General features: G+C 45.4%; 1 protein-coding gene across 1 annotated transcript; it reads right to left on the bottom strand.

Annotated features, from left to right (window-relative positions):
* Positions 1 to 10,717: 10,717 nt before the first annotated feature.
* Positions 10,718 to 21,311, bottom strand: grifin (galectin-related inter-fiber protein). The gene is made up of 4 exons (XM_033040255.1): positions 21,234 to 21,311; positions 17,291 to 17,370; positions 13,220 to 13,382; positions 10,718 to 11,173 (listed from the first exon to the last, which is right to left on the bottom strand). The coding sequence occupies exons 1-4, from the start codon at positions 21,243 to 21,245 to the stop codon at positions 11,009 to 11,011; spliced, it is 420 nt and encodes a 139-aa protein (XP_032896146.1). The 5' UTR covers positions 21,246 to 21,311; the 3' UTR covers positions 10,718 to 11,008.
* Between the last annotated feature and the right edge of the window lie 1,261 nt (positions 21,312 to 22,572).

The raw sequence follows: 22,572 nt of genomic DNA, 5'->3' as shown, positions 1-22,572 counted from the left end.
ATGAAAGAAATTTAGAGAACGCATCGTTTGGGACCAGAATATTTTTGTTGCCTTTCTGACGAAAATCAATGTGAATTCTTTGAAATATCTGTGTTGGCTTCGTCCACTGCTGAAGAGCGATATTGGTGATTTTCTTCTCCTCTCTACATTTATTGCCTTCAAAACTTTTTGGAAATTTGCTGATACCAACCAGCTCAATGTCTAAAGCGTCTTGGCAGAAGCCTTCATAATTACAGAGATAATATGTCCAGCATGTTATTAATGTAGGTCTGTTCCCTCAGCCATTGAGTACCAACTATTCCTTGCACCTGCTTCAGTGGCTAATTCGATTCATTTATTGTAAACCTTGCATATATATCTGCATTTTGACACGTTTATACTGGCCCATTATGTACTTGAATTCTGAAGCGAAATGCTCCTGTCCCACTTAGGCAATTTTTTTAGGCGACTACAGGCGACTAGGCTGTCGCCACATGGTCGCCGGGGTGTCGCCTGTCTGGTCGTGAGTCGTCTCCTCAGTCGCCCAAAGAGTCGTAGCGTCTTTCTGGTCGCCGCTGGATTTTGAAATGTTTAATACTTTTCTGCGACAGTCGGCGACACAGTTGGCGTGACGCCAATGAGCGTGGCTTGACATCGCTTGACGTAGGTGCTGTCGTAGGTTGTCACCAGGATGACGTAGGTTGTCGCCAGTGCTGACTTCGGTGAATTCCATTGGCGATTACGTACGTCAACCGGCGACTGAATTATTTTACCTTGTCGTAGCTTGTGGACGTAGGTTGTTGTAGGTGTGGTTGTTGGTGGACTAATGGGTCGCCGGTTGTCGGTAGCTTGCCGTAGCTGGACGTCGACTGGGTGGCAGGTTGTTGTAGACATTGTCGTAGGGGAGTCCAGGCTCCGGTTTTTCGGCGACCTGCTACGACCATGACAGTCGCCGTCAATCACCAAAAAAATCACCTAAGTGGGACAGTCCCATAATTCTGTGGATTTCTGACCAGAAAGTCAACATTCACTAGTTGTAAAGATTAGTTTAGTTTAGTTTGGAGATAGAGTGCAGAAACAGGCCCTTCGGCCCACCGAGTCCTTGCCGACCTGCAATCCCCATATGCTACCACTATCCTACGCAACAGGGACAATTTACAATCTTTACCAAAGCCTATTAACCTACAAACCTGTACGTCTTTGTAGTGTGGGAGGAAACTGGAGCACCCGGGGCAAACCCACGCGCTCACGGGAAGAACGTGCAAACTCCGTACAGACATAATTAAAAAATATTTTCAAATGACCTGGTGACCTTTCTTCAATTCAAAAATGAGGACTGGTGCATCTTTTTCTATCTTGCCACAACTCTGTTCAATCTTATTGGAAGCATAGGACACAAATATTATTGGTTTCTTCCGCTCATCCTAATAGTTTGATTGGTAACAATGACCAGTCCACAATTTTGCATCAGACACAAGCCTCAAAGTCCTCATCATGTAATACATTTGCTAACATTGTTTTTCTTACATAGAAACATGGAAAATAGGTGCAGGAGTAGGCCATTCGGCCCTTCGAGCCAGCACCGCCATTCAATATGATTTTGGTTGATCATCTAAAATGCTTTTCCCCCCATATCACTTGATTCCTTTAGCCCTAAGAGCTAAATCTAAAGGGCCTGTCCCACATTCACGACCTAATTCACAACCTTTTTTACTCGTGGACATTTTTCATCAGGCTAGAAAAACGCCCCGACCTACTTGATGCCACGAGTACCTACGAATAGCATCACGACCTACCTATGACCTACCTACGACCTCCTACGACCTCGTGACGACCATGCTGCGAGTATGAGTCAAGGGCAAACTCGGCAGAGGTGGTGAATTAAGTGGTGAAAGTGGGACAGGCCCTTAGCTTTCTCTTGAAAACCTTGTCCTCCTTGCATGTCAGAGCATTAAACGAGGGCCTGTCACAATAACATGCCTGTTAATCTGCTTATATCCACCTTCTATTTATGCATTGTCTTTCTAAGCTTTCGCCTCCACAAATTTTTAACTGGTATCAAGGTTGGAGCTGAAGATGTAATCCGATTACTGGAGACGTTCCCTTGCAGTCGCGAACAATAAATAGCAGTGCCAACAATCACCCTGGAGCTCAAGCTGATATCAGAATCTTCAAGAGAACCGGAGGAAAAAACCCCAAAAAGGCTGATAAAACCTAAAAGAGCAAATTTAAGTAGAAGCATGATGGCAATATTTCCTTTGATAGAAATGTGGAAGATTGCTTGTAATAGTCCTGGGGCATTAAGTGCACAGTAATGGTATGATGGCATGTAAACCATCAAACACTTTAGCTATAGAAATAAAGTCTTGACTTGACTTGACTTGACTTAACTCCCCCTTCCATTCCCACACTGACCTTTCTGTCCTGGGCCTCCTCCAATTGTCAGAGTGAGGCCTAACGCAAAATTGGAGGAACAGCACCTCATATTTCGCTTGGGCAGCTCACACCCCAGCGGTATGAATATTGATTTCTCTAACGTCAAGTAACCCTTGCTTTCCCTCTCTCTCCGTCCCTCCCCCACCCTAGTTCTCCGCCTAGTTTCACTCCTCCTGATTAATTTTACTGTTTGTACGCCTCGTTGTCAACTTCCCCTCGGCCAACAGTGAACCATTCTACATTTCCTTCATCAACATCTGCTTTGATCTGTCGTTTTCACACCTTGCCCTTCCCTATCTCCAGACTCCCTCTCCCCTGATTCTCAGTCTGAAGAAGGGTCTCAACCCGAAACACCACCCATTTCCTCTCTCAATAGCTGCTGCCTGTCCCGCTGAGTTACTCCAGCATTTTTTGTCTATCTTCGGTGTAAACCAGCATCTTTTAGGAAGGAGATGAGGAGAAATTTCTTTAGTCAGAGGGTGGTGAATCTGTGGAATTCTTTGCCACAGAAGGCTGTGGAGGCCAAGTCAGTGGATATTTTTAAGGCAGAGATAGATAGATTTTTGATTAGTACGGGTGTCAGAGGTTATAGGGAGAAGGCAGGAGATTGGGGTTAGGAGGGAGAGATAGATCAGCCATGTTTGAATGGTGGAGTTGACTTTGATGGGCTGAATGGCCTAATTCTACTATCACTTATGCCCTTAAGATCTGCAGTTACTTCCTGCACATTGGTACTTTGTAGATGGGCAGAACTTGTTTTGAAAGCCCCAGCATTCCTGCTCTGTTTATTCTATGCTATTCAAGCTGCACTTGCCAGACCTACAGTATTACACTGCAGGCTGCTGTCAGGGACCACATCATCACAAGAGCGGAGGAAATGTAAGGGACGTCTAGGAATTTCAGCTACAACCTTAAATAAGTCATACTGCAGTGACAGCGTTACGAGAGAGAGCGATTCTGAAACGTTACGCCAAAGGTTAAAATAGTTGACGAATGTTCGGTAGTCTGGATAAATCACTTGCGGATGTGTTTTGGTTGATTGGCAGATACCAAACTTGTGCCATTTGAATGAATTAAACAACCAATTAATTAATTAATTGATTGATTTCACTGTGAAATTTGCAGTGAAATTCTTTGCGTGCGTACCCAGGGTATGCGAATAGTCACCACATAAAGGGCACTTACAGAGTTACAAAGTATCCTGCACCAGGTCCCCCTCCCACTTCCCTCACAGCGGCCCCCCCACGCCGCGTCCTCCATTGTTCCTCCCCACGGCAACGGCGCCCTCACTTCCACGTGGTCCGTCTTCGTCCGTCGGTCGGCGCCCACATTGACCGCCGCACCGACCTCTCCACTATCGCCGCCGGGTCCCCTCCTGAGGCCTCCATGACGCCAACCCAGGCCCCAGTCACGGGATCCACAGATCCGGTGGCCCTTGAGGTTTAAAGAAGGGTTCCTGACCCGAAATGTCACCCATCCTTTTTCTCCAGAGATGCTGCCTGACCCGCTGAGTTACTCCTGCACTTTGTGTCCATTTTGGTATTGTTTACTCTGGAATGTCGGAGATTGAGGTGAGACTTGATAGAAAGAAGTACATAAAATTAGATAAGGTAGACAGTCAGAACCTTCTTCCCAGGGTGGAAATGTGCAACATTAGAGGGCATAACGATACGTTGAGAGGCAAACATTTTAATGGAGGTGTGAGGGGCAAGTGTTTTACCCAGAGAGTGGTGGGGCCTGAAATGGTGGTGGAGGCAGATAGGGTAGTGGCTTTAGGAGGCTTTTAGATAGGGACATGGATCATGTACAGGCAGAAGAGATCAGTGTAACTTGGCATCATGTTCAGCACAAACATTGTGGCTGAAGGGCCCGTTCCTGTGCTCTACTGTTCTATGTTCTATGTTCAGACTTCAGGCAGCACAGTGGCACAACAGTAGAGTTGCTGCCTTCAGGGCCTGTCCCACTGTACGAGGTAATTCAAGAGCTCTCCCGAGTTTAAACAAAAATCAAACTCGTGGTAGAATGTACGTAGCGGGTACGTCGGAGCTCGGGACATCTCTTAGCAGCTCGCAGCGCTAACGGCAGGTAACTCGGGAAACGCGGTAAGCTCGTGAAGACTCGTGAAGATTTTTCAACATGTTGAAAGATGCCCACGAGAGCCCCGAGTACCTACGAGCGGCTATTACCGTAATTCTCCGAGTTCGAATCAGGGGAAATTCGGGAGAACTCTCGAATTAGCTCGTACAGTGGGACAGGCCCTTTACAGTGCCAGGGACCCGGGTTCGATCCTGACCACGGGCGCTATCTGTACAGAGTTTGCACGTTCTCCCTGTGACCGTGTGGGTTTTCTCCAAATAATGAAGGTTGAAGATTCGTTTTTTTTTGTACTCACTCATCCACAAATCTTTCACATTGTTAATAACGACATGAATAACCTTTGACAGGTTCCACACCTGGTCCTCTCACCTTGACCTGGTGCGTACACCTCTTCCTATCTGTCAGCTTCCTGCCCACCTGCCCAACTGTATGTGTGCTCACTAAAAAGATCGGTGATGTTATTTGAATGATGCCGGGGATTTTAACGCAAGATTTTGCAGTTAAACATAGAAGTGGAAAAAATATCTATAAAAGATCAATAACTTGATTGCTAAATTCAACGGGTACTTAGATCACTTTAGTTTAGTTTAGATTAGTTTAGAGATACAGTGGAAGAACAGGCCCTTCGGCCGACTGAGTCCGCACCGACCAGCGATCCCCGCACACTAACACTATCCTACACGCACTAGGGACAATTTTTACATTTACACCAAGCCAATTAACCCACAAACCTGTACGTCTTTGGAGTGTGGGAGGAAACCGAAAATCTCGGGGAAAACCCACGCAGGTCACGGGAAGAATGAACAAACTCCATACAGGCAGCACCCGTAGTCGGGATCGAACCCGGGTCTCCGGCACTGTAAGCGCTGTAAAGGGCCTGTCCCACCAGAATGCGATTGCATGCGTCTAGCGCGACCAAACATGGTCGCTTGAGGCGTACGGCCTCGCGGGGCCAGTCCCAATTCGAACCGCGGAGGCGTATTGAGTTGTGCGGGGCTGGTCCCGACATCAAACTCACCAATCAGCTGGGACAACTGAATTTGGACGTCGCACGGCGTCAGGCGGTGACGTCATCACGCAACGGCACTCCAGGCGGTGAAGTCATCGCGCAACGCCACGCGCTAGGCGTACGCCGTCAAGACGATGCGTACGATGTCAAGACGCTGCGTACGCCCGTCGAGGCGCTGCGTACGGCCTCGATGCGGCTGCGTACGCCCGTCGAGGCGCTGCGTACGGCCACAATGCGGCTGCGGGTCGACAGGCCATTGTCGTGTGGGATTTTCGGACAGTGCAAGATTTTTGGAGCCCCGCACGATGTCGGGACCAGCCCCGCACAACTCCATACGCCTCCGCCGATCGAAGTGGGACCGGCCCCATGAGGCCGTACTCAAGCGACCACGTTTGGTCGCGCTAGATGCATGCTATCGCATGCTGGTGGGACAGGCCCTTAAGGCAGCAACTCTACTGCTGCGCCACCGTGCCACCCATCAGACTCCTTGTTCTGTGTTTTCTGTGCATGCTACCTCTCTCTGCCGAGTCACCTCACCCTGTCTGATCTTCCAGCAATCATCGTTTATTGACCATCTACCTGCGACCACTCGGTACTCTCCCTCACTTTGAGATAATCTCGCCCCTCTCAAAGTGTTTTCAAGAGAAAATGACAAGTATAGGAAAGGTTTAGAGGGATATGGGCCAAATGCAGGCTAAAAGGGACTAGCTTCGACCCGGTGTTGGGTCGGCAGGGACGAGTTGGGCCGAAGGGCCTGTTTCCGTGCTGTGGGACTCCATAAATTAGGTTCCAGGAGCAAAATTAGGCCATTCTGCCCATCAAGTCCACACCGCCATTCAATCATGGCCGATCTATCTTTCCCTCTCAACCCCATTCTCCTGCCTTCGCCCCCCCAACCCCTGACACCCGTACTAATCAAGAATTTGTCAATCCTTCCCTTAAAAATATCCATCGACTTGGCCTCCACAGCCGTCTGTGGCAATGAATTCCACAGATTCGCCACCCTCTAAACTAAAGAAATTCCTCCTCGTCTCCTTTCCAAAGGTACGTCCTTTTATTCTGTGGCTGTGGCCTCTGGACTCTCCCATGAGTGGAAACATCCTCACCTCATTCACTCTATCCAGGCCTTTCACTATTCGGTCCCCCCCTCATTGAACTACTGAGTTTATGCACAAAGGAGGTATTGGTCCCCCCCCCAAAACAGTGTCCCTTTACACGCCTTATTGGTGGGGACGGGTTGGAAGGGAACCATTTCTAGCCTGAGGTTCCCTTTAACAAAGAATGACTGACAGTGTTCAATTCTTCTGTGTGCTCTGAAAAGCAAATCTTTCAATCTAATCTCAACAAGATAATGTTCTGTTTTGTTAACACTAGTCGACACTGTATAATTATCTGTGCTATGTATTGGATGAACGATTCAAATATTGACTGGGAAGTTTTCTTTTGAATTGCTGTCCTCTTTAATACGGTTCAGAGAATCCTGATCAGCAGTAAGGCATCATCTTCAGATGTCAATTGTTGACACAACCTTGGAAAGCTCAATAAGAAAACCCAGCAAATTAACAAGTTGTAACAACGAATTAACAACAAAAGGTGCAAATAGAATAAAGGGGAGGCCATTTAAGACTGAGGTGAGAAAAAACTTTTTTACCCAGAGAGCTGTGAATTTATGGAATTCCCTGCCACAGAGGGCAGTGGAGGCCAAGTCACTGGATGGATTTAAGAAAGAGTTAGATAGAGCTCTAGGGGCTAGTGGAGTCAAGGGATATGGGGAGAAGGCAGGCACGGGTTATTGATAGGGGACGATCAGCCATGTGATCACACTGAATGACGGTGCTGGCTGGAATGACCGAATGGCCTCCTCCTGCATCTATTTTCTACGTTTCTATGTTTCTAATTGGCTTGGTATGAATGTAAATTGTCCCTAATGTGTGTAGGGTAGTGTTAGTGTGCGGGGATCGCTGGCCAGTGAGAACTCGGTGGGCCAAAGGGCCAACTTCTACGCTGTATCTCTAAACTAAACTAAATCATGAGATTGATATATTATTGTTGACGTGTCGGGGAATATCTTCAAAGGCAAGTAAGTGGAGATGAGGAACAGAACGTTCACTGAGGGACTGCGGCTTTGATCATTTTATTCCTCATTTTAGTCCTGTACTTTGATGTCCATGCTTTTAAAATGCACACATGTAATTTTTTTGTGCTTTGTAACATTAGCAATGTAGTTTTAAAATCCTACAGCATTGCAGTAACAGGATTAAACTGTTCAGCACAACCCATGAAATGACATAAAATGTTAATACTGAGGTAAGCTATTCTGATGCTTTCTTCTGCATGGATAAGGATTATTGAATCTAGTGGTTTACTATTTCACTGTCAGACAGATGATTAGTTTTGGTTACTTTAGGCCCACCGAGTCCGCACCGACCAGCGATCCCCGTACATTAACGCGATCATTTACACCAATACAATTAAAACCTGGGGTGTGGGAGGAAACCTAAGATCTCGGAGAAAACCCATGCGGTCACGGGGAGAACGTTAAAAACTCCACACAGACAGCACCCGTGGTCAGGATCGAACCCGGGTCTCGTAAGGCAGCGACTCTACCGCTGCGCCACGAGTGAAATCATATACGGGACGACACATGGCACAATGGGCTAAGTGTTCGGCTGGCAACCGGAAGGTAGCCGGTTCGAATCCCGCTTGGAGTGCATACTGTCGTTGTGTCCTTGGGCAAGACACTTCACCCACCTTTGCCTGTGTGTGAATGTGTGTGAATGTGTGTGAGTGATTGGTGGTGGTCGGAGGGGCCGTAGGCGCAGATTGGCAGCCACGCTTCCGCCAGTCTGCCCCAGGGCAGCTGTGGCTACAGAAGTAGCTTACCACCACCGAGTGTGACTGAGGAGTGAATGAATAATGCGATGTAAAGCGCCTTGAGTATTAGAAAGGCGCTATATAAATCCCATCCATTATTATTATTATTATTATATATATATATATTTTTAAAAAAAAATTTATTTATTAGAAGTAAGTACAGGTTTTTACAGGTTCCCAAAATTATGTTAACATAATACATTCTCTGTACTTCATTTTTTTTTTTTTAAAGAGAGAAATAAGAAAAAAAGAGATAGTAAAGAATAGAGGAAAGTCTAGTGTGTGTGAATAAAAAGGGGGAAAAGATAGTGAGGAAAAGAAATAAGCAAGAAAAGAAAGCAGGAGGGAGATTATCAAATCGCCGCAAGGAGATGATTTTTAATATTCTTGATCATCTTTCACCCAGACCTGAAACTTTTAATTTTTACGATACTGTTGCACCTCATGAATCCAAGAAATCAATAAATGGAGACCAACTCGTTAAGAATTGGTCTTGTTTATCTATTAGGAGGAGTCTCGTTTCTTCCAGTGAAATCATATTTTTGAGTCTTTGTTTCAAAGTTCAGAGATGATCAGATCTCTGACTGCCGGAATGGTTTTATTTCACGTTTTGCTTTTAATTTGCAGCGTTTGAGACGAAGATTAAGGAATAATGAGCCCGGGAGGGTTTACTGCAATAAAGCGTTTCCATTTTCATGTCCTTAATCTGCTTTTGGGATCTTCTTGGGCTGTTCGGTATTTTGCAAAAGACGGCATGAACTTAATAGGAAAACAAAATGGAAAACAGGCGCGTGTGCTGATGTGAATCGTAAAGTAGGTTAAAAACATTAGTAAAGCAGGATTAGATTAGAGCTATCCCATTAATACGTCAGCAGCTGGACAACAGGCCTGAGCCAAGGGTTGAACATTCATAATGTAGATGTCGCAAGTTATATATAAGCTCTTAAAATTCCCATCAGAACTTTCCCCCGAGAGAACAAAGTTCCTATTAAATCTTTCCCCCATCACATTAAACCTATGTCCTCTGGTTCTCGATTCCCCTACTCTGGGCAAGAGACTCTGTGTGTTTGCCCGACCTATTCCTCACACAATTTTGTGTACCTCTATAAGATCACCCCTCATCCTCCCTCCTACGCTCCAAGTCCTAGTCTGCACAGCCTCTCCCTATAGCTCAGACCCTTGAGTACTGGCAACATCCTCATAAATCTTCTCGGCACCCATTCCAGTAAGTGAAAAGCATCGCATAGAATCAGTTACCAAAGCTCCAAAAACCATTTGGCATTCTCTATTTTCACGCTAAGTATCCTGAAGCATATTTTGAGTGGGCGTAAATGGCCATCTATTAGTCATGGCAAGGAACACTGAAATGGATAAGCAATCTGGTGTTGGATCAGTGCCTGTGGGCACCAGAGTCACCGGAACAGCAGGAATTGTATCCTTTCTTCTCGATAACATCAATAAACAATTGGTGATTGTGAAATGGCAGCCCATTTTAAACCTCATCACTTCTCTCTCATCTCAGCAGATGGAATTTCTGTTGTCAAATTGCATCATCCATTTTATACCATTGCCAACCACTATCATCCATTTTAAACCATCACCAAAGAATGTTCTCATCCACTGAGCTGCCTCAAATAGCAGAAGAATGAAATGAAAGTGAATACAACTTACAGTGCACTTATCACAGTCCACTTCCACCTTTGTTTTAGCTTAGTTTAGTTTTTGCCTTGCCTTGTAAAGCGACTTTGAGTCCCTGAAAAGCGCTATATAAATTCAATTTATTATTATTATTATTATTAGAGATACAGCGCGGAAACAGGCCCATCGGCTCACCGAGTCCGCGCCGACCAGCGATCCCCGTACACTTACGCCTTCCTACACGCACTAGCGACATTTTTTTAACATTTATACCAAGCCAATTAACCTACAAACCCGTACGTCTTTGGAGTGTGGGAGCAAACCGAAGATCTCAGAGAAAATCCATGCTGTCACGGGGAGCATGTACAAACTCCGTACAGACAGCACCCGTGGTCGGGATCGAAACGGGGTCTCTGGCACTGCAAGCCCTGTAAGACAGCAACTCGACCGCTGCGCTATCGTACTGCTCCCATTGTCCCTTCCTCTGGCTTCACTATTTGCTCCTCTTTTATCCTTATCTCCTGATCTCACACTTAACCCGAGCTCGCTGCTCAGGGGAGTGTCGTAAACGCAAATTGCTTCAGCCTATTGATTTTTTACATTCATTTTATTCGTAAACGTCACGTTATTTGTTAAATGTCCGTCGTAGTGTTTCATTTTGTCTTTTCATGGAATCAGGAGACATTTTTCTCTTGAAGGCCTTTTATTCAATAATTAATTTTGTTATACTGGTGGCAAAATGTGGTCACATCAAGTGCAAGAATTCCATCAGAAATTCGTGAATCATAAACATTTGTAGACCTTCTGAAATGTTCACTAGGGTATTGGATCGATAATTAGATTTGTGGTTTGGAGGATAGCCGTCATTAAGGTTGCCAACATGAGCTTATTTTCTTTGACCGGGCTCTGATCTCTCCTTCAGTCGCACCTCCACGGACAAGAGGTCGCTGAGCTCTGCGGTGTCACCTCACGGCATCACATGTAGGTATTTTTGGTGATTTCCACTGAGGAGATGTTGACATCATCCAAGACTTGTAATCTGGTGATAGATTTCAGATTGTCCACCCGATGCTTGAACTGACAAACTGCAGTCCCGTCAAGCAAAACGTGGAAATATTCTTCATCGGAATATATTTCAACCTATTGCAAAAGCAAAGTAAAGTTGGTGAACTCCTTGTATTCATGGAAGTTATCATAAGTGATAGGAGCAGAATTAGGCCATTTAGAAACATAGAAAATAGGTGCAGGAGACTGTGGGCCAAAGGGGCCGATTCCACGTTGTATCTGGAAAACTAAGCTTTACAGTAGAGAGTATTTTGACTGGTTGCATCACGGCCTGGTTCGGCAACTCGGAACCCCCAGGGTGGAAGAAGGTTGCAAAAAGTGGTGAACACTGCCCAACCCATCACGGATGCTGACCTCCCCACCATCAAAGGGATCTACAGGTGTCTCTGCCTCAAAAAGGCAGCCAGCATCATCGGAGACTCACACCACCCTGGTCACGCTCTCTCATTTCACTCTGCCATCGGGAAGAAAGTACAGGAGCCTGAAAACCGTAACGGGCCAGGTTTGGGAGCGGGAATATGGGAGGAAGCCAGAGCTCCCATAGAAAACCCACACGGTCACATAGAAACATAGAAACATAGAAAACAGGTGCAGGAGTAGGCCATTCGGCCCTTCGAGCCTGCACCGCCATTCGATATGATCATGGCTGATCATCCAACTCAGTATCCCATCCCTACCTTCTCTCCATACCCCCTGATCCCTTTAGCCACAAGGGCTACATCTAACTCCCTCTTAAATATAGTCAATGAACTGGCCTCAACTACCTTCTGTGGCAGAGAGTTCCACAGATTCACCACTCTCTGTGTGAAAAATGTTTTTCTCATCTTAGTCCTTAGAGGTTTCCCCCTTATCCTTAAACTGTGACTCCTTGTTCTGGACTTCCCCAAATCTTCCTGCATCTAGCCTGTCCAACCCCTTAAGAATTGTGTAAGTTTCTATAAGATCCCCCCTCAATCTTCTAAATTCTAGCGAGTTTGGCCCATCAAGTCTACTCCACCATTCAATCATGACTGATCTATCTCTCCCTCCTAATCCCATTCCCCTGCCTTCTCCCCATAACCCATGACACCCATATTAATCAAGAATCTATCCATCTCTGCCTTAAAAATATCCATTGACTTGGCCTCTACAGCCGTCTGTGGCAATGAATTCCACAGATTCAACACCCTCTGACGAAAGAAATTCCTCCGCAGTTTAAATTATATCAGTTTAATCTCTAAGTGGTACCCTTGCTGAATTTACCTTTCAAAACTAAAGGCTGTAATTTAATCCAGTGTGTAGGAAAGAACTGCGGATGCTGGTTTATATCGAAGGTAGACACATAATGCTGGTGTAACTCAGCGGGTCAGGCAGCATCTCTGGAGAGAAGGAATGGGTGACGTTTCGGGATTTGACCCTTGTTCAGACTGATCCAGTGTACTTGATACTTAAAAAATAGTTGGCAGGCGACAACTTTTAATTCGATTCAGTTCAATGATTCAATGATGCTTTGTTGTCACATGTGCAAAACACAGTGAACATCTTTTTTGAGCTACCATTGGCACCATTTCTAAAGTTCCAAAGTCTGGTCCACGCGTTAGGTCGTATGGAGCGGCCCTCTATCCAGGCGAGCTCCAGGCTTCTACAGGGCCTCCAGCCATCGCCTTTTAGTTTAGTTTAGTTTATTTTAGAATTGCAGCGCGGAAACCAAGTCCGGGCCGACCAGCGATCAACGCACATTAACATGACCCTACACACAACAGGGACAATTTTTACATTTTTACCAGGCCAATTAACCTGCAAACCCGTACGTCTTTGGAGTGTGGGAGGAAACCGCAGATCTCAGTGAAAACCCACGAGGTCATGGGAAGAACGTCTGAACTCCATACAGACAAGCACCCGTGGTCAGGATCGAACCCGGGTCTCTGGCGCTGTAAGGCAGTAGCTCTACCGCTGCGCCACCGTGCTGCCCTTACCTGCATAGTTTCGTTCAGAGAGATACAGCGTGGAAACAGGCCTTTCGGCCCACCGATTCGGTGCCGACCAGCGATCCCCGTACGCCAGTTCAATCCAACGCCCGAGGGACAATTTACGGGAGACAATGAACCGGAGCACCCTGAGGAAACCCACGTGAACAATTACCTGGAATAGTCCTTCAGCCTCGAGCGGACATGTTGCTGACCGTTCCTCTTTGCCCCATTCATTTGCAAGGTAGGAATTACACACCAGCAACGAGTCCGCAAAGCGCGGGTTAAAATGAAATGCAATTGCTTCACTTCTGTCACACAGAAAATTGATTTCAAATCTGCAAGTGAAGAAATCATATAATTAGTTTGCGTTTGATTCTATGTTTTATAACGTCTTGGCTGATTTACCTCGTTAATCCTTCATGAGGTCAAAATCTATCATCATTCTCTTTCCTTGATTCCCATCTCACCCCTGGTCTCCTGAAGTAAATGCCTGTCTGTTAGATCAGAGAGTAATACAGCACGGATAGACACAAAGTGCTGGAGTAACCTGGGGTCAGGCAGCGTCTCTGGAGGAAAAGGATGCAAGATTAATTCTTCAGACTGATCGGTGTGTGGGGGGGGGGGGGGGGGGGGGGGGGGGGGTGGGGGGGGGGGGGGGGGGAATGAGCTTCCAGTGGAAGTGGTGGAGGCAGGTTCGATTTTATCATTTAAAAATAAATTGGATAGGTATATGGACGGGAAAGGAATGGAGGGTTATGGTCTGAGTGCAGGTAGATGGGACTAGGTGAGGGTAAGTGTTCGGCACGGACTAGAAGGACCGAGATGGCCTGTTTCCGTGCTGTAATTGTTATATGGTTATAAAGGCATCATCGGAGAACCTCGCCATCCTGGCCACGCTCTCATTGCACTCCTGCCAGAAAGTACAGGAGTCTGAAAGAGGTGACTTCCAGGTTCTGAAACCATTTCTTTCCCACGACCTCGAGGTTGAAGGGAACACTACAAACACCAGCTAAACTTCAAACTATTTAAGAAGGAACTGCAGCCGCGGGAAAAATCGAAGGTAGACAAAAATGCTGGAGAGACTCAGCGGGTGAGGCAGCATCTATGTTTTTGTATGGTGAAGATGAGGGAATGTAACCTCTACTGTTTTGATACCGAATTCCATGCCTGCTGAGGCGTACACCTACTTACAGGTCTCCAGTCCAAAGCAACAACCTTCCACGTCCACAGTCTACTTCCGACCACAAAGGCAATCCCTGTTGACTAGTTAGCTAGCTCTACCTGGATCCCATGCGATCTAAAGCATGAAGCAATTAGTGGGCCACATAAATGCCTTGCACAGTGTGAATTATAGATTAACACCCCATGGATAGTTCACCTTCTCACTGCATAACTTCACTGGGATCTTGACGTATAAGATATAAATAGGCTTTCAAATAGACAGTTAATACACAGAATACATAGCTGATGAAACTGGTGATTACATTACCACAGGTAGACAAAAATGCTGGAGAAACTCAACGGGTGAGGCAGCATCTATGGAGCGAAGGAATAGGTGACGTTTCGGGTCTCAACGATTTTTGTCTACCTTCGATTTTTCCAGCATCTGCAGTTCTTTCTTAAACCTATGACATTACCACACATGATACCTCTCTTCAATGGGATATTGATCAGCCAGGCAAATGGGCTGAAGCTCTGAATGCCTTTTTCACACGATGGGAGGTGGGTGCATGGAACGAACTGCCAGAGGAAGTATTGAAGAAGGAACTGCAGATGCTGGAAAATCGAAGGTACACAAAAATGCTGGAGAAACTCAGCGGGTGCGGCAGCATCTATGGAGGGTTTCGGCCCGAAACGTTGCCTATTTCCTTCGCTCCATAGATGCCGCCGCACCCGCTGAGTTTCTCCAGCACTTTTGTCTACCTGCCAGAGGAATTAGGTGAGGCAATTCCTCGCCTGCTCCAACTCTCCCCATAGCTTAGGCTCTCAAGTCCTGTCAATAGGACGGTACGGGGGCCCAGCGGTAGAGTTGCTGCCATACAGCGCTTGCAGCGCCCAGAGACCCGGGTTCGATCCTGACCAAGGTCGCTGTCTGTATGGAGTTTGTACGTTCTCCCCGTGACCACGTAGGCTTTCTCCGAGATATTCGGTTTCCTTCCACACTCCAAAGGCGTACAGGTTTGTAGGTTAATTGGCTTGGTGTAAATGTAAATTGTCCCTAGTGTGTGTAGGATATTGTTAATGTGCAGGGGATTGTTGGTTGGCGTGGACTCGGTGGGCCGAAGGGATAGTGTAGTGTGGTATGGTGTCGTGTAGTGTAGTGTTGTGCAGAGTAGTGCAGTGTATTGCATTGTATTGTATTGAATTGGATGATCAGCCATGATCATATTGAATGGCGGTGCAGGCTCGAAGGGCTGAATGGCCTACTCCTGCACCTAATTTCTATGTTTCTATGTTTCTATGTATTGTCGTGTAGTGGTATTGTATTGCATTGTAGAAAAGGAGCAATTTCAGAGGAGTAGAGACAGAGGGAGCTGAAGCGACACAGCAATGGTGAAAGATGTGGGGCTTGCTGGAGAGTTACATTTACAATTGTTTTTCAACTGGAAGGTGGAATTTTGGACTAAGATTTGCTTCATTTCTCACCTGATGTCCACCCTCACCTGCCCGCACCTGGTCAGGGATAGGGATCTGTGCCCATCTTTGGCAATGTGTCTGATTTTGGTCACGTGTTGTAGAGGAGATCAGTTTTAGACTTTAGAGAAAGAGATGCAGAAACAGGTCCTTTGGCCCATCGAGTCCGTGCCGACCGTCGATCATCCCGTACACTAACCTGCACACACTAGGGACAATTTTACAACTTACCAAAGCCAACTAACCTACAGATCTGCACGTCATTGGAGCGTGGGAGGAAACAGGAGCACATAGAAACATGGAAACAGAAAATAGGTGCAGGAGTAGGTCATTCGGCCCTTCGAACCATTCAATATGATCATGGCTGAACATCCAAAATCAGTATTTAAGAAGGAACTGCAGATGCTGGAAAATCGAAGGTACACAAAAAAGCTGGAGAAACTCAGCGGGTGCAGCAGCATCTATGGAGCGAAGGACAAAACGTTGCCTATTTCCTTCGCTCCATAGATGCTGCTGCACCCGCTGAGTTTCTCCAGCTTTTTTGTGTACATCCAAAATCAGTACCCCGTTCTTGCTTTCTCCCCATATCCCTTGGTTCCGTTAGCCCTCAGAACTATATCTAACTCTCTCTTGTAACCCGGGGAAAACCCACACGGTCAAGAGTCAAGAGTGTTTTATTGTCATGTGTCGCGGATAGAACAATGAAATTCTTACTTGCTGCAGCAGATTGATCAGTAGGACTGGATGTTACAATCCCTAAGATTTTTCACTACAATTGACATTCTTGGGGATGACCACTAGGAGATTTTGCTACCAATCAGACACATCATCAGTTGTGTAAACATATTCACAGAATATGTAAACAGAGTACACTGTAAATAATATGATAAACGAGAGAGAGAAAAAAAGTTCAGTGTGTATATATACATATACTCATATATATTTGTAATGAGTCGACTCATATATATATACACGTACACACATACTCAAAAAACAAACAATAATAGTACAATAATAATAATAATAGTCTATTGTAGTTCAGAGCTTATATGAGGTTATAGTGTTAAGTAGCCTGATGGCTGAAGGGAAGAACCTGTATGTTACAGGTTTCAGGCTCCTGTACCCTCTTCCCGATGGTAGTGGTGAGATGGGTGTGTGGCCAGGGTGGTGTGGGTCTCTGATGATGTTTTACGGGGAGAACATCCAAGCTCCGTATAGACAGCACCCGTAGTCAGCATCAAACCGGGACCTGTGCCGCTGTGAGGCAGCAACTCTACCGCTGCGCCACAGAAGGAGGCTGGCTGGACTATGGTACCTTCCTCAACTTTGGTGCCACTGTGTTGTGTTGTGGTTCTGTTGTGTCGTGGACTTCTGTGTTTGTGCTTTTTTAATTTTAATGTTTTATTTATTTATTATTTTTTTTATGATACTTGACTGTAAGGAAAATTCATTTTGTTGTCTCTAATATGAGATAATGACAATAAATTGAATACAATACAATAAATACAATACAAATGATGACAGGGACAGTCGCCTCATTCCCTCAAGGAACATGTCTCCATGGGGACAAACAATGATCACGGCAGCCAACACCAACACCACCGATTACCTTTTGGCTCCTGAGGTTGGTTCACCCCTCACCGTCACGTTCCAACCGGGACACAGGCCCTCGGGACATTCGGCTTCAAACTGCCCGCAAACAGGAAGACAAAGGTTAATGAAGACGCAGGAACTGCAGATGCCGGTTTACAAAAAAAAAACACAAAGTGCTGGAGTAACTCAGCAGGCCAGGCAACATCTGTGGAATATACATGTAGGAAGGAACTGCAGATGCTGTTTTACACCGAAGATAGATACAATATGCTGATACTGTCACACCATTTAAGAATGGAAACTGCCACACCATGGCAAAAACAGGAAAGCAGACTATTATCTAAATGGTGGCCGACTAGGAAAAGGGGAGATGCAGCGAGACCTGGGTGTCATGGTACACCAGTCATTGAAAGTGGGCATGCAGGTGCAGCAGGCAGTGAAGAAAGCGAATGGTATGTTAGCTTTCATAGCAAAAGGATTTGAGTATAGGAGCAGGGAGGTTCTACTGCAGTTGTACAGGGTCTTGGTGAGACCACACCTGGAGTATTGCGTACAGTTTTGGTCTCCAAATCTGAGGAAGGACATTATTGCCATAGAGGGAGTGCAGAGAAGGTTCACCAGACTGATTCCTGGGATGTCAGGACTGTCTTATGAAGAAAGACTGGATAGACTTGGTTTATACTCTCTAGAATTTAGGAGATTGAGAGGGGATCTTATAGAAACTTACAAAATTCTTAAGGGGTTGGACAGGCTAGATGCAGGAAGATTGCTCCCGATGTTGGGGAAGTCCAGGACAAGGGGTCACAGCTTAAGGATAAGGGGGAAATCCTTTAAAACCGAGATGAGAAGAACTTTTTTCACACAGAGTGGTGAATCTCTGGAACTCCCTGCCACAGAGGGTAGTCGAGGCCAGCTCATTGGCTATATTTAAGAGGGAGTTAGATGTGGCCCTTGTGGCTAAGGGGATCAGAGGGTATGGAGAGAAGGCAGGTACGGGATACTGAGTTGGATGATCAGCCATGATCATATTGAATGGCGGTGCAGGCTCGAAGGGCCGAATGGCCTACTCCTGCACCTAATTTCTATGTTTCTATGTATCTATGAAACATTTATTTTTTTATTTTTTTAAAATATATATTTTTATTAGAAGCAAACACATATTATAAACATTTCATGTATATCAGTCGTACATTATTAATATTACCAATTGTGGATTGGTTCTGCTTCTAGTTTTTCTTTTAAAGATAGAAAGTAAGAGAGAAAGGAAAAAAAAAAATACACAAATGTCAAGATTAAAAAAAAGAATGGAATGATTTACTAATAATACATCTTTGGAGATAGGTTCGTGTATTATAAAGTGTAACTTTTCACCTAATCCTGAGTTGAAGCTTCGGTTAGGTTCCCGTGCTGGACCGATCTACCCCTTCAAATAGTCAATGAATGGAGACCATATTCTAACAAAAATTTCTTGTTTGTCCATTAAGACAAAAGAGGCTGGGACTATCCTAACGTTCAAGAAGCAGTTAGGCAGGTACATGGATAGGACAGGTTTGGAGGGATATGGACCAAATGCATGGGTGGAACTAGTGTAGCTGGGACATTGTTGGCCGGTGTGGGCAAATTGGGCCGAAGGACCTGTTTCCACACTGTATCACTCTATGACTATATCTGGGTCAAGCACAAGCAGGTAGGACTATCTTAGATGGGACATCTTGGTCGGCATGGATGCGTTAGGCTGAAGAGCCTATTCCCATGTGTAGGAAGGAACTGCAGATGCTGCTTTACACCAAAGTGAGACACAAAATGCTGGAGTAACTCAGCGGGACAGGCAGCATCTCTGGGGAGAAGGAATAGGTGATGTTTCGGAAGATGTACTGAAGAAGGGTCTCGACTCAAAACGTCACCCGTTCCTTATCTCCAGAGATGCTGCCTGTCCCGCTGAGTTACTCCAGCATTTTGTGTCTATCTGTGAGCCTATTCCCATGTTGTTTGACTCCAATATATTGGACATTTTAGACTGGGAAAGGAGCGTGGATGTGGGAGAATGCGTCTGTGGCTATGCTTAATTTACGTGTATACGGGCACACTCAATCATCTTGATGGATTGGCCATCATGTTTGTATTCTATGTAGTTCTTACCTGCAGAAAACGACACGGACCATTTACTCTCACCAACAAGTTGCTTTCCATGAAGTGGACATCATTTTGTTTATTCAGAAGCTATAAATCCACCAACATGTAGCTCTCAAATCAATGTCTAATTTTCACCCTGCTGTTAGATTTCGATATTATTTTACTGAGACACTTGCTGCCTCTGTTGTTTTTCACGGCTGTATAATCAATGATGGCACGCAAACCTTTATATTTTTTATAAGGCAGACAAAAATGCTGGAGAAACTCAGCGGGTGAGGCAGCATCTATGGAGCGAAGGAATAGGTGACGTTTCGGGTCGACCCGAAACGTCACCTATTCCTTCGCTCCATAGATGCTGTCTCACCCGCTGAGTTTCTCCAGCATTTTTGTCTCGACCCGAAACGTCACCTATTCCTTCGCTCCACAGATGCTGCCTCACCCGCCGAGTTTCACCCGCATTTTTGTCTACCTTCGATTTTCTTTCCAGCATCTGCAGTTCTTTCGTAAATATTTTTTATAAGGCAGTCTCTTTTGAGCATCTGCTATTTTCTCCTCACCCCTTTCACGGCCCCAACTAGTGGACCTTCAAAAACAGGAAGGCAGATTACTATCTAAATGGCGTCAAATTGGGAAAAGGGGATCTGGGGGACCTTGTTCGTCGGTCTATGAAAGTAAGCATGCAGGTACAGCAGGCAGTGAAGAAAGCGAATGGCATGTTGGTCTTTATAACAAGAGGAGTCAAGTATAGGAGCAAAGAGGCCCTTCTGCAGATGTACAGGGCCCTAGCGAGACCACATCTGGAGTATTGTGTGCAGTTTTGGTCCCCTAATTTGAGGAAGGACATTCTTGCTATTGAGGGAGTGCAGCATAGGTTTACAAGGTTAATTCCCGGGATGGTAGGACTGTCATATGCTGAGAGAATGGAGCAGCTGGGCTTGTACACTCTGGAGTTTAGAAGGATGAGGGGGTATCTTATTTAAACATATAGGATTGTTAAGGGTTTGGACATTGTAGAGGCAGGAAACATGTTCCTGATGTTGGGGGAGTCCAGAACCAGGGGCCACAGTTTAAGAATAAGACGTAAACCATTTAGAACGGAGATGAGAAAACACTTTTTCTCACAGAGAGTTGTGAGTCTGTGGAATTCTCTGCCTCAGAGGGCGGTGGAGGCCGGTTCTCTGGATACTTTCAAGAGAGAGCTAGATAGAGCTCTTAAAGATCGCGGAGTCAGGGGATATGGGGAGAAGGCAGGAACGGGGTATTGATTGGGGATGATCAGCCATGATCACATTGAATGGCGGTGCTGGCTCGAAGGGCCGAATGGCCTACTCCTGCACCTATTGTCTATTCTCCTGCCTTCTCCCCATAATCCCTGCCACCCGCACTAATCAAGAATTTATCTATCTCTGCCTTAAAAATATGCAATGCCTTGGCCTCCACCGCCTTCTGTGGCAATGGATTCCACAGACTTACCACGCTAAGGCTTGTGAGAGGAAAAGATTGGTATTTTATTTCATTCACGTGTTTGAACTATAATGTTCTATTCTTAATGTTTTAATGTTTTATGTTTTATTCTTCATTGTTTACTGTATGTCGTGTTGTCACTTGCGAGTGGAGCACCAAGGCAAATTCCTTGTATGTGTACATACTTGGCCAATAAACTTATTCATTCATTCATTCATTCATTCATTCGTATCGTGGAATACATCTCATGACATTAATCATCGAACAGTGCATGCGGAGACAAAAAACGCACGTGGGACAAAGTAGATTCTTAGTAAGCAATTCATGTGTGGAGCAGAAGATATTAAACACTTCATACTTACCCTTAAGGCCATTGAGTTTGCTACGTTCTAGCCGTGCACAGACGTCTCTGGATGAACAACAGTTCCAGCTGGAAAACAGATATACAAAGGGATTGAGACCACGTGAGCCTGGATTAGTAGCCGAACAAAGCAGAAGCTAACAAAGCCAAAAAAAGGTCTGAAGAAGGGACTCGACCCGAAACGTCACCCATTCCTTCTCACCGGAGATGCTGCTGAGTTGCTCCAGCATTTTGTGTCTACCTTCGATTTATTATTATTTAAAAAAAAAATGTTTTATTAGAAGCAAACACATATTATAAACATTTCATGTATATCAGTCGTACATTGTTAATATTATCAATTATGGATTGGTTCTGCTTCTAGTTTTGTTTTTAAAAGATAGAAAGTAAGAGAGAAAGACCTTCGATTTAAACCAGCATCCGCAGTTCTTTCTTACACAAAGCAAATGGGGATATATGCTAAGCACAGGAAAGCTCTCTATCCCATGGCTTTGGTTCAGACACGGCACCCTACCAGTGGAGGGGATAGTAGAGAGTGGGTCTCCATTGAAGACCGCTCCTCATACCTATCCCCCCCCCCCCCCAACAAACAAACAAACAAACAAATAAATAAATATGCGGGCGGATAAATAAATAAATAAATAAATAAATAAGCGGTTAGATAAATAAATAAATAGATCGATAGATAGAAATTAATAAATAAAGTATAAACTATCCCTCTCACTGGGAAGTCTAAGTTCCAAAGTTCTGGGAGCAGTAGTAGACCATTCGGCCCATGTTCTCCAGAGGTACCTCCTGACCAGCTGAGTTACTCCAGCACTTTGGATCATTTTTTTTGTGAATTCGTAAGTTCATAAGTTATAGAAGCGGAATTAGCCCATCGAGTCTACTCCACCAATTCAATCATAGCTGATCTATCTTTCCCTCCCAACCCTGGTTAGCCTGGTTGCCTGGTTAAATTTTACAGGCAATAACGCGTGATGGTTTTTGATGCTTGCTGCCTGTTTAGTTTAGTTTAGTTTAGTTTAGAGATACTGCATGAAAACAGGCACGCCGGCCCACCGAGTCCATGCCGATCAGCGATCACCCATACACTAGTTCTCTGCTGCACACTAGGGACAATTTAGTGAAGTCAATTTTGTTACAAGCCTGCACGTCTTTGGGGTGTGGGAGGAAACCAGAGCACCCGGAGAAAACCCACGAGGTCACAGAGAGAAGGTACAAACTCTGGAAAGACAGCACCCGAGGTCAGGATCGAACCTGGGTCTCTGGTGCTGTGAGGCAGCAACTCTATCGCTGTGCCACTGTGCTGCCCTGCCTGTTCAATTAACTGAATGCAC

This window comes from Amblyraja radiata, chromosome 22 (assembly GCF_010909765.2).
Source record: "Amblyraja radiata isolate CabotCenter1 chromosome 22, sAmbRad1.1.pri, whole genome shotgun sequence".
Lineage (NCBI taxonomy): Eukaryota > Metazoa > Chordata > Chondrichthyes > Rajiformes > Rajidae > Amblyraja > Amblyraja radiata.
This window is presented reverse-complemented; position numbering and strand designations above follow the sequence as displayed.

Excerpts from the sequence above, each read along its gene's own strand:
- grifin (XM_033040255.1), bottom strand. Across the intron at positions 13,383-17,290 it reads CCAACCTCAGGAGCCAAAAG|ATTTGAAATCAATTTTCTGT; the intron begins GTAATCGGTGGT and ends CTTCACTTGCAG. Across the intron at positions 11,174-13,219 it reads AGGCTGAAGGACTATTCCAG|GTTGAAATATATTCCGATGA; the intron begins GTAATTGTTCAC and ends CTTTTGCAATAG.